The 14701-nt window shown below is 41.4% G+C and overlaps 1 protein-coding gene across 33 annotated transcripts in view; it reads right to left on the bottom strand.

The window, feature by feature from the left end:
• The window catches only part of LOC117580793 (protein muscleblind), a 110648-nt gene extending 96168 nt beyond the window's left edge, over positions 1 to 14480 (bottom strand). For 9 of the 33 annotated variants that reach the window (XM_034267493.1, XM_034267501.1, XM_034267520.1 and 6 more), the window contains exons 1-2: positions 3561 to 4001; positions 2807 to 2839 (exon numbers count right to left, since the gene is read on the bottom strand). In XM_034267493.1, coding sequence (XP_034123384.1) covers positions 2807 to 2839; positions 3561 to 3749 — 222 coding nt within the window. In that variant the 5' untranslated portion in view covers positions 3750 to 4001. Of the gene's footprint in view, positions 1 to 2806; positions 2840 to 3560; positions 4002 to 4309; positions 4315 to 13433 lie in introns of those variants that run through there. The other 24 variants (XM_034267509.1, XM_034267529.1, XM_034267590.1 and 21 more) reach the window with 9 other exon arrangements.
• Positions 14481 to 14701: the final 221 nt, after the last annotated feature.

Raw genomic sequence — 14701 nt, 5'->3', positions numbered from 1 at the left:
GTTGCCATTTTCATTTTCTTTTGCGAGGCGCCATTTTCATTCTTTTGCTCGTTTATTTTTTCTTATTCTTTTGTATTTTTTCTCATAATTTGCATGGCATGGGAACTTGACTTTTGTTGCCCACAGAAAGAGAAAGGAAAGCGGAACAACGGCTGACAAGGGATAGAGGAGTGGGAACTGCGGTGGCAACGTGGAAAATATGTTGCAGCGACATTGCCGGCAAAATATAATAGAAAAATAAGGTGCCACACAATATGGCCGAGAGCTTTACAGTTGGTTAAGTAGCAAAAGCGCGCAGCGGCGAAAGGACGCGCAGGAAAAGCGCCGGATAAAGTGGCAGCGCCACCCAGACCAGACCAGGCCAGCCAAGCAGCAATCCAGAAGAAAGAGGGACAAGTAGGAGAATGGCCTGTGGCTGCCAGGCAGGGCAAGGCCCCGGTGCACAGCGCCAGAGCATGGCGTGAAAATTGTGTTGACAAGAAAATTATAAACCGGAAAATGTTTTATGTTGTGGCTATGCGATTTTTCTCAGCCCCCCCTCCCTCGTCCTCCCTCGTCCTCACTTTTACTCTTTTTCGCTCCTTTTTCTTCCCTTTGCGGCTGCCCCGGTGCCGTTTAAAGTCCCTGGACGGCGGCTCATTGTGACAGAATTAAATTGAGGGGAAATTGCCAATGAAATGATGCCAATTTCAACGAAAGGGTCAAAGGTCGTCCGGCAAAAGGCAACGCTTGGATGAGCTAAAAGCAATTCGCGCTCTACGATACGCTTGAAAGCTAAACCCAGGAATGAAGTCTGATAAACTGATAAATAAATATTACTATACCTTTACGGATAACCAAATTCCAACTTCCCTTGACACATAGTTCTGTTGAAACTTTTCTAAGCTCAATATAATGTTCACATATGCCTCGCATAACACACTTACATACATTCGCCATTGACCCAATTTTGCACTCGAAATTCTACTTTAACTTGAGCTGCTGCTTGGTGGAAATGCGAGTTGGAAAGTCTACAATGCGGCAGGCAGCGTGCCTATAAATTAGTGTCGTGGCCATACAGTACAGTGCAAAAAAAACCAGAGTTGTCAGAAGGGGTGGGGGGGGGTACACATGTACACAATCACAGGAGCCGCACATAGGCCTTTCCTCGTCCTCGAACTGGTTGTGGCAGTCGCTATTATGTGTACATACTCACGTAGTCCTCGTCGAGGTACTTTTATTATATGTAACGAATGTTTGTGTGTGTGTGTGTGTATGCTGGTTACTTGCCTCTGGTTACGTTTAAGTTCGTTATGCATTTAAACCCTCAGCACACACTCACTTGCACTGGCACGCAGGGGACGACAGCAAAAAAAAACGAGGTGAAAATGAGTGCAAACACTCTCTCTCTCTCTCTCTCTCTCTCTCTCTCTCTCAACAATTACAACACTCAAAGGCGCGCAGAGAGGAAAAGAGGGAGAGTGAAAAGGAAAAAGAAGCTTGGGAAATTGCTGGGAAACTTTACTGCATAGTTAATTAATAGGATAACACAATTAATTTGTGGGCAATGAATGTCTGAGCTTTATTTGCCCAGCGTGCACAGTGGGGCCAGCAAAAACTACAAGTGGCCCAAAGGGTCACCATTGCCCCCCATTCTCTCTGTGTGTGTGTGTGTGTGTGTGCAGCTGTTACGCCACAGAAGTGAATTAATGTGAACGCCACAGGCAGAAGTACGCCAGATGGTAACTACATACGAGTAGATATATGGAAAAGCTGACCCTAGATATGATTTTGGGTTTACCTTAAGGTATGATGATTGATGGATAAAGACTTGAGGATTTGAGGCAGCTTTCGGTCGTATGAAAGTCCAAGTAGGTTCTGGAACATCGCTAATACATTAAATCTTGCGGCTGGGGGCTGCCATGGCAAACAAGGCAAAGATGAAGCCGAAGGAAGCAATAGCCAGCCTGCATGCCCAGGCAGTGGCTCAATTAACGATGTGCCCGTGCCCGTGCCCTGCTTCGCTGAGTGGGTGGACAGGCGTGAGAAGAAGGACCAGCGCCACACTCCATCCACTCAAAGGCAACGAGCTACTTACCAAACAGCAGTTTTAACTATTGTTTGCACACTCGACTCAGCAGAGTTGTGGAGGGGAGCGGGAAGAGCGGACTGCCAGTGGCATGGTCTTGGACGGTTGGGGACGGGCTGCACGAACTATGCCCCAACTTTAAGGCTTGAAACGCTTTTCAGCTTTTTGTTGAAACAACAAAAGGAGCTCCTCTGCCAGCCTGCCTGACTGTCGTTGACCAAACAAGCGGCTGGCGAAACGCCTAAAAGGCGGAGGCACAAAATTTTCAAAACGTAATTTTTTATGCTGTCACAAAATTTGAGGACCCCAACAGAATGGAGAATGGCGAATGATAATGATGATGTTGATGATTATGATGGCGTCCGCGTCGGCGTCGGCATTTTGTCAGCATTATGTAGTGTATACATAAAATACTTCACTTTATGTGGCCATTTTTTCTGGCTGTTTCCGTTCTGTTCCTTTGGTTCATTCGTTTTTGTTTGCCGAGGGATAAAACAAAAAGCTTAATAAAGAAAACAACTACATTGGGTTTTTTTCTTTTCACTGTTTCTATGTTGGACATTGTTCCGTGTAAAAGGAGCTCATTTCAACCTTTTTGTTGGCGTCATTTTGACAAGAGGATTGAATATCTAAAAGGTACGCTTTGATATTATGGACTCTTGTTTGGGTGTCAAATTTTGGGCAAGGGACTTAGATATTAAGGTTCTTAAATAAACGTTAAAATCAAATGAGCTTTACCTGCAGATTGTCCATGTCTAAGTGTGGCGTGGCCTAAAAATCACTCGAATTATTCAGTTGAAATTCACACTGGGGTTATGGTTATTATCGATTTTTGTTGGGGGCACGGTTGGAACAACACTCTCTTAATTGTTCTAATATCTTAGGGCTGGGCTATATAAAGCTAAAGCTCTCTACTCGGGACTCAAGCACACAAGACACACGAAACGAAAGCCCCAAAAGCTTGGATCGATCGCTAGCTCGCTCGCTCGCTCGATCGCTAGGCTGCAAAAGCTGCACCTTGCAGGCGGATCTGGCGGATCTGGCGCATCAGCAGTCGCCGCATCACAGGCATTAAGAGAGACAGACAGCAGCCAGACTAAAGCTCCAACTAGCTACATATAGTGTGTGTGTTTAAATAGGATATTTATATATATATTTATGTATATGGAAGCACAGAGATACCATAAAAACAAAATGGAGTAAAAGCACAAAAGCACAAACAACAAAAGCGAGACAAGATCAGTTTGGATTGTTCAGTTTTTCAGGCCCTAAACGAATTCTGGTTGGTTTTTTTTTTGTTTGCTTAGGGGTATTTCGAGGCATATTGTTTTGAGATGAGAAATCATAAATCATAAAGCTTACAATCTACAATCACAAGAAGCAAAAGTCAGTTTGGGGGGGAAAGGTCGCTGGGTGGGAGATGTGGGTCTCTTTTGGGGGGTTTGAGAGGTGTTTTGGTTGTGGTGTGGGTTGGGTTGGGGCATATACTGACCTTGATGCTGTCGTAGCAGGCGGTGACCTTGCCGTTCTGTACCTCCACATTGGCCGGTGGATGGGCAAACTTGCATTCGGTGTCCTGGCGCGAGCACTTGTTGCGCTGAAACTCCCGGCAGACCTCCAGCTGCAGCCAGCGCGAGTCCTTGCCGTTGAGAAGGCTGTTCATATTGACAACGTTGGCCATTTGATCGTTGTATTCGACAGATACAAATATATAGTATATATACGAGTATAGATAGAGATGTGTCTGTGTGTGTGTGTGAGTATGTATATATGCTGTATACGGATCTAGGATAGCTTTTCAAATAGACTTTTAGCTTAGCGCTGGCGACTAGAACGCGTTTTTAGTTTCTTGCTTTGCTTTGCTTGGCTTTGCTTTTAGTTTTTGGAGTTTGTAGATCGAGTTTACACACACACGCGCAATAAACAAACAGCACTAATACTTGGATCAGCACTCAGTATATATATATAAGGTATATATAGCATATATAGGCTTGTTGTTGTTTTTTCTTAGCGTTTTACACGTTTCTGCTGCGGAGCACACAAAGCTTTTTGGGGAGGATATAGCTGATAGCTGATTTCTGAGGGGGTTCTTGGGGGGGAAACTCGAACTCTTATGTCACTATATAGTAGATGTGAGTGTGTCTGTGTGTCTGTGTGTGTGTGTGTGTGTGTTTGGTGTATAGATAGACGCAGCTGTTAATATTCTTTTTTGTTTTTGTTTTTTGTTCAAGCTGATTTTACATTATCTGAAATGAGAATAAAAGAGAGAAAACATATCTTTAGGATTGTGCCATTTGCATTGGGGGATCGTCCAAGACTGACAGACAAATAGATAGAGAGAGAGAGAGAGAGAGAGACAGATAGATAGAGAGAGAGAGAGAGCGATTCTAAGACTAAATGGAGGATGGATTTTAAACTGATTCATCTCTGTTTTCTTTGGGTTAGTAATGCGCAAAGTTGGGTGGGTGGGTGGTTTGGTATTATGTTGTTATGCAGAATGCAATGCTTAAATTAAATGATATTCGAAACTAAAAACAATTCACTATAATGATTATTATCCACAATACACATACAATTATAAAAACCGAACTCGCACATCGAGAGATCGTATGAGGCGTTGCGTGAGATTTTTTTTCTGTGTGTGTGATTTTGGTGCAAAATAAAAAGTTCTTTTCCATACAAAACTTATGATATAATCACTAAAAATAGTTCCAGATATATATATACACCAAATGCATACATATATCTGATTAATAGAGAGTGATAGATAGAGCGAGAGAGAGAGAGAGCAGCATCCAGTTGGCAGCAGTTTCTGGCGCGTTGGCGGCGCAGGGCAGCGCGCAATGCACATTGACCAACAAAAATAACTACAAAAAATAAACAACTAAAGTGCACTAATTGTTCCTGCAGATAGTTTATATGTATATGTATGTATATATCCATGGCCAGCGGGTGCTTTAGCTTAAGCAACATTTAAGAGAGGGAACCTTAAGAGAGAGAGCTTAATTATTGCGCTCCGATTTCAATCAGTTTTTGTTGTTCTTTCCGTTTCTTATAGCAGAGAAATAAATTGTTCAACGCACTTACCGATCGTATGGGATAGAAAATGTATTTATTATTAATTAAAAAATACTGTAAAAAAAATACATTGTTTATACGTAAATATTTCGAAAGAGAGAAAGATAGAGAGACAGAGAGAGAGATTGATGTGTGTAAATTGGTTTAAGATAAGGCTTAGGGTGGAGGGGGCTGTGTGTGTACTTTGGGTGTGTGTTGGAATTAGCCAACGAGTTTGCAAAAATGTTGCAAAATGATTTAATCATCGATGACGGCAGGCACACAAATTGATATTTGTTTTGTTTGGTCTTTATTTCTCCCTTTGCTTTAGGTTTTTATCTTTACTTTTGGCTTGTATTCTCGCAGCTTGTCTGTCTGTCTGTGTGTCTGTGTGTCTGCTGTTTGTGTTTAAATCTTATCTTATCTCTTGCGGCAAGCGGCAAATGAATCAAAGTCTTCGAAAAGGGAAATCTATTGCCAGTTTTCACTTGGTGGACTAGAAAGGGTAGACTTTGATATTGTTGCGGAAAAAGATTTCAGGTTATTTTAAATGTTTTTTTTTTGCCAAGAGAGCCAACTAATAAATGTAATGCAATATTGCTAATAGACTTCGTTGTAAATAATATTGAAAACTTCTCAAACTTTATGCAATAATAAAAAGTGGCAAACCTCTTTAATTTTTGCCTTGTGCCATTTCTGCTATCTATTTCCATGCTATTGTATCCTCCCCCCCAAAGCCTTTCCAGGCGAATCAATTTCATTTGACAGCTACCAAAAAGCCTTCTTCATATCTTTGGCAAAGATATTGCCGCCGCAACCACATTCTGCCTGCCAGCCGCACTGCCCGTAAATTATCTCTCTGACGACGCTGTATGAAAAGACAATTAATAAACCTTATGCACACATGTATGTGGTTTATTTGTGTAGGCATGTACGTAGCTTAGGCATTAGAATAGACTTTATTTAGTTGGTTTATTTGTGTATTGATAATTTGTGGATACGCTCGGGCTCGGGCATGATGTCAGCTGCAAATTGCTTTTCCGTATTTCAACTTGATTTCCAAACATATAAATTCTAACTTAATTTACGAGCTGAGAAATGCTAGCTAGACTCATCATACGTTATACGTGTGTGTGTGTGGGCTGGGATGTAGTATTCAAATAATTTTGAAAACTTTTTCGGCTAAAAACCAACGGAAGGAGAGAGAGAAAAAAAAACGAAGAACACGCAACCCACCCGAACAGACGTTGTTGCGCCCACGCAAGCGGACGTGGATGGGCATCAGAAAAATCTACAATATCGAATATAGACGCAGATACGGCTACAGAAACATGTATAGAAATTAGCATCCGTGTCATTGACGCAGTAGGGAGGAAAAATTGATGGGCAGCAGCGAGTGTGGAAAGCGCTCTACGAAAATAAACTTTCGTTGTGGGCCAGAAAGCCAAATCGAAGGTTCTCCGGCGGCTGAATGAAAATCTGTTTATATGTGAATATATCGATGCATCCGCTGACCTACAATCCACCTTGAGCACTTCTCTGATATAAGGACACTTTGCTGTTGGTCAATCTGCAGCGGGTTTAGTTTCGGTTATTAAAAGATCATTAAGAGACAAAAGATGCTGATGCAAAATGCTCTCAGACCCCCAGACCCCCAGGCCTCCACCAAAAAGACGAATAACAAGTTCAACAAGTTTTTTGACTGGTTTTTTCGGACTCGAAATGTGTATGGTTTTTTTGAAGGTTAGACTCGCCGAAATACACACAGAAACCAGAAAGGGAAAGAGAGAGAGAGGGAGGGAGAGAGAGAGAGAGTGAGTGGAGTGGAGCGGCGAGTGGAGAGTGACTTTATTGTAGATTGAAAACTGTTAATTTCTGTAGCTCTTAACGCAATCCCACTAAATATTTGTTCACATTAGCCTGCCATACGAAAACTCGAGTGTTTATGCAAGCTGAATCAATACAGAAGGGGTCGAACTGTGGTGGGGAGGGAGGTGGAGCACGGCACTGAGTTCACCGGCAGCAGCGACACTAATCTGCATGTGGAACTGGAACTGTAGCTCTGTGCATCTGGCAGTACTTTTATTTATGATTTTTCGATAAGAAAGTGGGGTTCGCCCCGGAACTGGATAATATATTGATGGAAAATATAGGATTAGGCGGGGATATCCATCAATGTAAATCCCTTTACCAATTTCCATTTACAATAACTTATCCAACGTTCCCGTTTCGCCACAAGCCCCACATTCTCCGCCACATTACGTGGAATTCCAATTCGAGAGCGGCGGTCTACGCTGATAACAACAGAGAGAGAGAGAGAGAGGGAGAGAGCGTGCCCGTATTTTCCACTCTCTCTCTCTTTATTTAGATACGCGACTCATAACAGAATTTGTGCATCAACTTTTGCCGCCTTTCTGGCACACACAAGCGCACAGAGTTAACCCATGCGGGCCCCAAGTTATGGCTACAAAGCTCCACATAAGCTGCTCTGAATACCTTTTGTGGGGGGAGGGAGGCGACAAGTTAATGCATTTAAAGAAACATTTACGCAAGCCGAAGCCATAGCAAACGAAACAGCAAAACATCGGTCAGTAACCGCTCTCAAACTTTGCAATGTTATACAACGTCAACATGCAGCCAACAGCAGCCCAGCCAAACGACTCCTCGCCCCCCAAACACTACACTCCCTGACAGAGTCAGAGACCCACCCTAGGGGTATGACACACATATTATTTAACGATGCGTCCCATAAAAACAAAAAAAAAAGTGAAAGAAAGTGGTAACAGCCAGCTGGGGTCGAAGCTTAAGTTACCTTTCATTTTCACACTCTCTCTCTCTCTCTCTCTGCTTGGCAAAAAGGGTATACAAAAACCGATTGAGTGCTGTAGGAGTTCGTCGTATGGGGCGGTGGGAGCACACACTGAGTTCGACGGCTGCTATCAATAAAGCCGATTAGATAAAAGAACTACACTAAAACCCTTCCAGCTGCCGCACCGAAAAGCGATTGCAATTGCACGAGCCACGAACCACGAACCACAAACCACAAACCATATGCTGCCACACACACACACACACACACACACCGCACACAGGGAGCGGGAGCAGCAGAACGGGGCACCGACTCCCCACTCTTCCAGCCATAAAAGAACCATAACAAATCCGAAACAGCAAAAGACTCAAAACTGAGATGTGTGTGTGTGTGTGTGTGTGTGTGTGTGTGTGTGTGTGTGTGTGTGGCTTCTGCCATAAATGGCAAAATGCTAAAGATGCCAAAGATGATGATGCTTATGTCATACAGGTGGGTGCTCCAAAGATAGAGTTTGACTTGGCTAATTAATTCTCATTGTCATCCATTTGATGGGAGATAATTCATCTAGAGTTTGCTTTGCTCTCGTGGTGTGTGTGTGTGTGGGCTATTCAATGAGCGTTGACAGATTTCCTTTGACATCTATTAGCTCTCTTTCGAAAGTGGCCCACAAGATGAAAGTGGATTCTGTCCCTTATTTGGGTTGCCTGCGTAATTCAGTTGATCCCCAAATATGGTACTATATGGCGTGACTAATGCCCGAATGCAACGCACCTGAAGCGTGCCGAAAATGTGTACTAAAATGGATTCGTTGGGGGATCTCGTAACTGCTCTGGAGATTCCAAAGAGACTTTATCGACACCGAACAGAAATTCATCATATTGTCTTTTGGGAATACTTTATCCCACAAAGATTGCAGCTTTCCCTCTGCACACAAGCCCATGTATATTTAATGATCATACATTTTCCCTTTTCGAATTCAACTGATCTTCAAATTTCAAATTCATTCAAAAACCTTGCCCCAGTCTTCAGTCTCAAGCGCAATCTGTGACTTCCTTCCCTTTTGTCACGTTTCTCTGGCGGCAATACAATATTTAAATTTTTCATTCGCATCAACAAATCAATTTCTTTAGACTTTAAACGCGATCATCATTCCGTAAATTACGTCAGAGTTCGGCAAATCTATCACGAACGAAAAAAGGGAGGAAGCACAAAACACACACACACGAAAATACCCAAAAATATCAAAAATAATATATATAAACAAAAAACAAATTCATAAATGCCGAAAGAGAGGGAAAGAGGGAGAGAGAGAGAGAGAGAGAGAGATCTTAGGAGAAGCAAAACCACTCTTCCGCTCTCTATCTTTCACACTCTTACTTGCTCGATCTAACACCATGCCTCTCCCCGCCCTCTCCACATGTCTTTGTTTAACAATCTTCGACTGACTCTCTCATATACTATTTTTTGTTGTTGTTTTTTTTGCATATTTCATAAACTTTTGCTTATCTTAAAATACGAATACAACTACATACGAGCAGCGAACGATTCAAAATATACAAATGCTCTCCTACAAAATACAAAATAATATGCGCTTGAAGGAGAAAAATAAGTGAAAGATAGAAAACAGATGAGGGAAAACTATAATTTTTCGTAAAATTTTGCTGGTAGCAAAACGTTTTATATATACATTTTCGTCGAATCTCAAAATAGACATTAAAAGAGCCTAAAAGAGGGGAAACAATTACCGAATAATTATGTACAAATATAAACGAAATGTTTCCGAATTTCATAATTAAATTCATCTTTGAACTAATTTGTATAATCACATGTTTCGCTCTCTCTTTCTCGCTCTTTTGTGCGCTGTCTTTATGTATTTTTCTCTGCTCGTTCCCAAAAGGTTAAACAATCAATTTCGCTTTCAATTGATCTCAATTCACACAGAGAGAGAAATAGAGGGAGAGAAACGTGGAGCCTGGACCGGGGTCAGGCAAGGGTTAAAGATGCCCCCAGCATTATGCAAAAGACTAAACAATGTTGTGGTTGTTGTTGCTGCTGTTTTCTGTCTCTGCCACACATTTCGTTGCACGAAAAAAGTTATTTTTGGCAGCAGCAGCAGCAGCAGCAGCAGCGCCAGCGCTTCCAAAATGTGGCCAAGTGCTGACAGTGTGATGAGGTGGGGTCTTAGGAAGAGGTGCCGCTGCACAGCTGCAGATAGTTACACACAAACAGATATACATGTGCACATCCGAAAGCGTACAGCAGCTGTCGCTGGTTCTGGGGAGATGCTCGTGCTAAAGGAACAGGCCAGCAGACAGCCCCAAAAACAGAACCGACACGTTCGAGAAATTCTTTTTTGGCATGATTATGCTTAGGGTGTGTCAACCAACAGGCCATGAATGATGGACAAAACGCTGCATTTGTGCTGCAAAGACTGCCAGGCAGGCACACCTTCACAGGGAGAGCCTTCGAGAGTAGGAATCAAAGTGGATATCCCGCCCCCATTACCACATCTACGAGTATCTGTATATCGTTATATTTTGTTGGTTTGCATTTCTCCAGCTCCACTGAATCACCCTATTCATCCATAAAGGCACAAAGGGAGATTTTGTTATGTATTTTCTTTGCTCTTTCTTTTCCGACTTGTTTGCCGCCGCAGCTGCCGCTTTGCTTATTGAAAACCAAAAAAAGTAAAAACAAAAACCAAAAACAAAAACAAAATACAACATACAAAAACCAAAAACGAAGAAAACTTTTTGGTATTTTTAGACAAAGAAGCAGAGAGAATAAGAGAAGAAAATCCACGCGCACATGTTTCAAAATATCAAAAAAGATGAGAACTAGAAGAAGCTGAGAGGAGGAAAAACTAAAGCCAGAGGGAAAAACGATTTTGTAAAGGAAACGAAATGCTTACAAAAATATATATATGTGTGTGTGTTGCTTTCATTTCAGTGTGCCAAAAGTGAGCGTAGAAACAAACCAGAAGCCTCTTCCTGGAAATGGTTTCTAAAATATCTCGATATAGCAATGAATGCAGAGAAATGATTTCCCTTTCCCAAACTACACAAAGTAGAGTAGTTCAATCGTTTCTATGTTTTCCTTCAGATTCATTTGTATTTTTATTTCCACCCACGTTAGAGTACGACTATCTTATGTAGTACTTTAAATGCCAAAGCTAAGCCATTCACTCTCGTTGTGTTTGCGCTTGCTCTTTGCAGACCTTTTGGCTGAACTCTGACACCTTTTGAGACTGTCATCTCGCGTCAAATCGCGAATATTCAAGCCGAACCGAACAATCACAGTGCCAACCATTTTTCCTCAGACTTTCAAACGTTTTGCGCTCAAAGACAATCGAAGGGGTGGGGTGTTCGGGGGGTATGGTGTTTCGATATTTACGACCTATTGAGGTATGTACATTGAAGAGAGCTTAGAGCAGAGCACAAAACTGCACACATATTTCTCAGTGTTGCCGCCGCTTTGTGTTTCTTTTGGGGTTTCTGCATGACTTTTGGCAAAAAATCGAATCGATTAGTCATGGCAAGTCCTCAAGTCCCATTGCCTTTCGTGGCATTTTCAGTTGGAGGTTTGAGTGGTTTTTGTTTGAAAAAGTGAACAAAAAAGTACAAATAAAAATAAAAGTGAATGACTTGTCAGACAGAGAGTCGAGTTTATGGAACAAAATGGACAGAAATCACAATTCATTTGGCATTTTCCAATGCGATTTCTTTGACTCATATTTTATGTTGAAAGCCAACTTTTGACACTTTTGCCAATGCCGATGATGATGATGCTGATGGGTCTGTAAAAGCAATTTGTGTCGAACTTTTGCTGGCAATTTTTCTCTACATTTGTGTGTTATTTTTTTGTTTATGCCCCAAAAGCAAAGCTAATTCAATTTGCATATCTCGAGGCTAAAGGAAAACGAAACGAATCGCGAAAATTATAATAACAATCTGTTCGGCTCGCAAAACTGAAGCTGAAACAGAAACAGAAATCATATGGGGGGCACAGCCAGAAATACACATAAATTTAATGGCAGACTCGTAAAACCGTTCAGGTTGAGGGTGGAGGGTGGTGGGTGGAGGGTGGTGGCGCGACGTCCAGACACCACAGAACGAACCACATAAAAAACGTGACTTTTCATACAAAATCAGCGATACAACAAAAATCTATGCAATTGTATGTCTGACGACGCCTACAGTGCGTTTCCCTGCCAAGAGATGTTCATGTTTTTCTGATTCAACAACATATTAAGCGAATAGAGTCGCTTATTGGATGGCCAAAGTTATTGCAAATAAACGGAGATTTAATTATGTGATTGCATGCCTGATTCGATCCATTACGAACAGGATTCGCATCAAGAAATCAAATGGCAAGTCAGTTCATCTATGCCCTGACATGATTGTAACGCACTGTACTGTTTTCGCACACACTTAGAGCTCATATATTTTGTGGCCTAGACCTTGCATTAGAATTTAAAACAAAAAAGGCTTAATTTGCATTAAAATTAATCACGTTTTGTGCAAGTTTTAATCCTTGATTGATAAACAGTTGTTTGGTCAATAGTTTTACACCATTTTACAGCTTGTTTTCCGTTTTCATTGGACATTATTTTGGATTGTTGGATGTTGATTTGCAATTATTATTTCGCAGTTCATTAGCACCGAAACTTTAATTGATTTTTGGTTCATTAGCTTTTTGTGCATAAAACATAAAAACATTAAATGAGCAACAATTTTATATGGCAAATTGTTAAACTGAAATCCTATTAACGAGTTTTCGAATTGCACTCACAAAATGTATTTAATTGGATTTTTACGTTTATTTTTAAGTAAATTTTAATGCCTTTTAAGACACTTAATGCCTCTTCTACAGGGAATGCACATTTGGCCAGTGTCGAAATAAATGTCTTGAAATAACATGTTTTTGTCTAAAACGTAACTGTGTTAGTGTACCACAAAATAATTGCGGATTTGGGTGATTTATTTGATTTTCTTAGAATTATAAATTTACACATTTCTATTGATCTTTCCATTAATTAAATGTTGTATTCCATTTTCAGTTTCTGATGCAAATTTACAATCTAATTCAATAAATTGGTGAGTCCCCGCAACTCTAAGTAATATTTGTATATTTTCTGCTGCACATTTTTCATATTCCCCAAGTTTTGCTCTCCAAATAATTATTATAAATTTCATTAAATTATCGAAAATTTAGCTAACTTGGCACTATATTTTTTTGGTTGAGTTTTGACTGACAAGTTCCTCAAATTTACTTTCTCTGAGCGTTTTCTTCGCATTATAAAACAGAACTTCCGTGTTTTCACCAAAAAGTATAAAAAAAGGCGATAAAAACCCACAAACACCAAGAAACACAAACAATTCACAAAAGGAGGAAGAAAGACTCGAGAGAGAAAACTAAACAAAACAAAACAAAACAAAACATACAACGGAGAAGAAACAAGACAAGACAGAGAAGAGAAGATCTTTAGTATATAAACACCTTTCGGTAGTTCCAGCTGATGATGCGACGAATAGTCGTTGTCGTTGTTGTTGTTGTTGTTTCTGTTGCTGTTGTTGGAGCTTCGTTTTTTTTTGTTGTTGAAGCTGCTGTGCTGTGCTCTGTTGTGCTGCTGTATTTGAATTATTGCTGTTGGTATACACTCTGGGCTGTTTGTTGTTTCTTTTTCTTTTTCTGGTTTTCGTTTTCCTTCTTTTTTCGTTATGGTAAATTGTATTTTTAACTTATTTTTTGGTTGTACGAAACACGCGCGGCGTTTGTTAGCGACAGAGATGGAAGATGTGGTGGCTGAAGTTGTGGCTTTCAGTGTTGCAAGCAGCTGCTGGACATGACGTCATTAAAATGCCGGTACAACAATGGGCCTGCTGTGGGCCAGACTTTCAGTTGTGTGTGGGACTTTCCTTTCTCCTCCTTCCTCTGCACTTCTACACTTCCTGTCCTCTCGTTGCTGTCACACAAACACACACTCGCACAGGATCTGACAGTTGGCACACACACGCACGCACAACACACCGACGACACGTAGACGGAGACGGAGACGGAGAGACGGCGACACACCAACACACGCAACAATCACACACGCGGCGTCTCGTTGTATTTGCTATTAGATTCGTTTCAAAAAACAAATATTCCAGCACTCAATTTGCACTTGAATCGGGAATTTCAATTCTACTTCTTTTCCTCCTCTTTTTGTTTTCTTCCGCTTTGTTTTTTTTGTTGGTAAACGCGCGCGCTTTCTTGATTGATGTTGCACAATTGCCGGATTTTGCAGCTTTCGACAATTGTTATAATTCTTTTTCTTTTAATATTCTTTTTATGCGCTTTTTGCCTTTTGGTTTGTTGTTGACTGTTTTATTGCGGCGTTTGCACAATTTGTTCGATTTCTGCTGTGCGGTAGGCTATATGCGCGCTGCTGGCTGTCTGATTTTAGTGGCTTAGTATCTTGTATCTTGAACTCTGGCTGCGGCACACTGCACTCTTCGACGCTTCGGAACAGAGTAAACTGTAAATTCCTCCCAACCAACGGCCTCAGCGACAGGCGACGGCAGCGACCACGACACAGACACCCAGCGGCAGGAAAACAACGAAGAGAAAGATAGGCAGAGAGAGAGAGAGAGAGAGAGCGGACTCTCTCTGGCTCTCTGAAAAATACCTGACTCATTCTGGCAATTTCCCCTCTCTGCCGCTGTGGGGTCTCTTATTGGATTATTACCACTGCCGCTGGAGTTGGGGCTTCGTGCGCGGCCAGC

Source organism: Drosophila guanche, unplaced genomic scaffold (assembly GCF_900245975.1).
Source record: "Drosophila guanche unplaced genomic scaffold, DGUA_6, whole genome shotgun sequence".
NCBI classification, from domain to species: domain Eukaryota; kingdom Metazoa; phylum Arthropoda; class Insecta; order Diptera; family Drosophilidae; genus Drosophila; species Drosophila guanche.
Note: the sequence above shows the minus strand (reverse complement) of the source record. Positions and strands in the feature narration are given on the sequence as shown.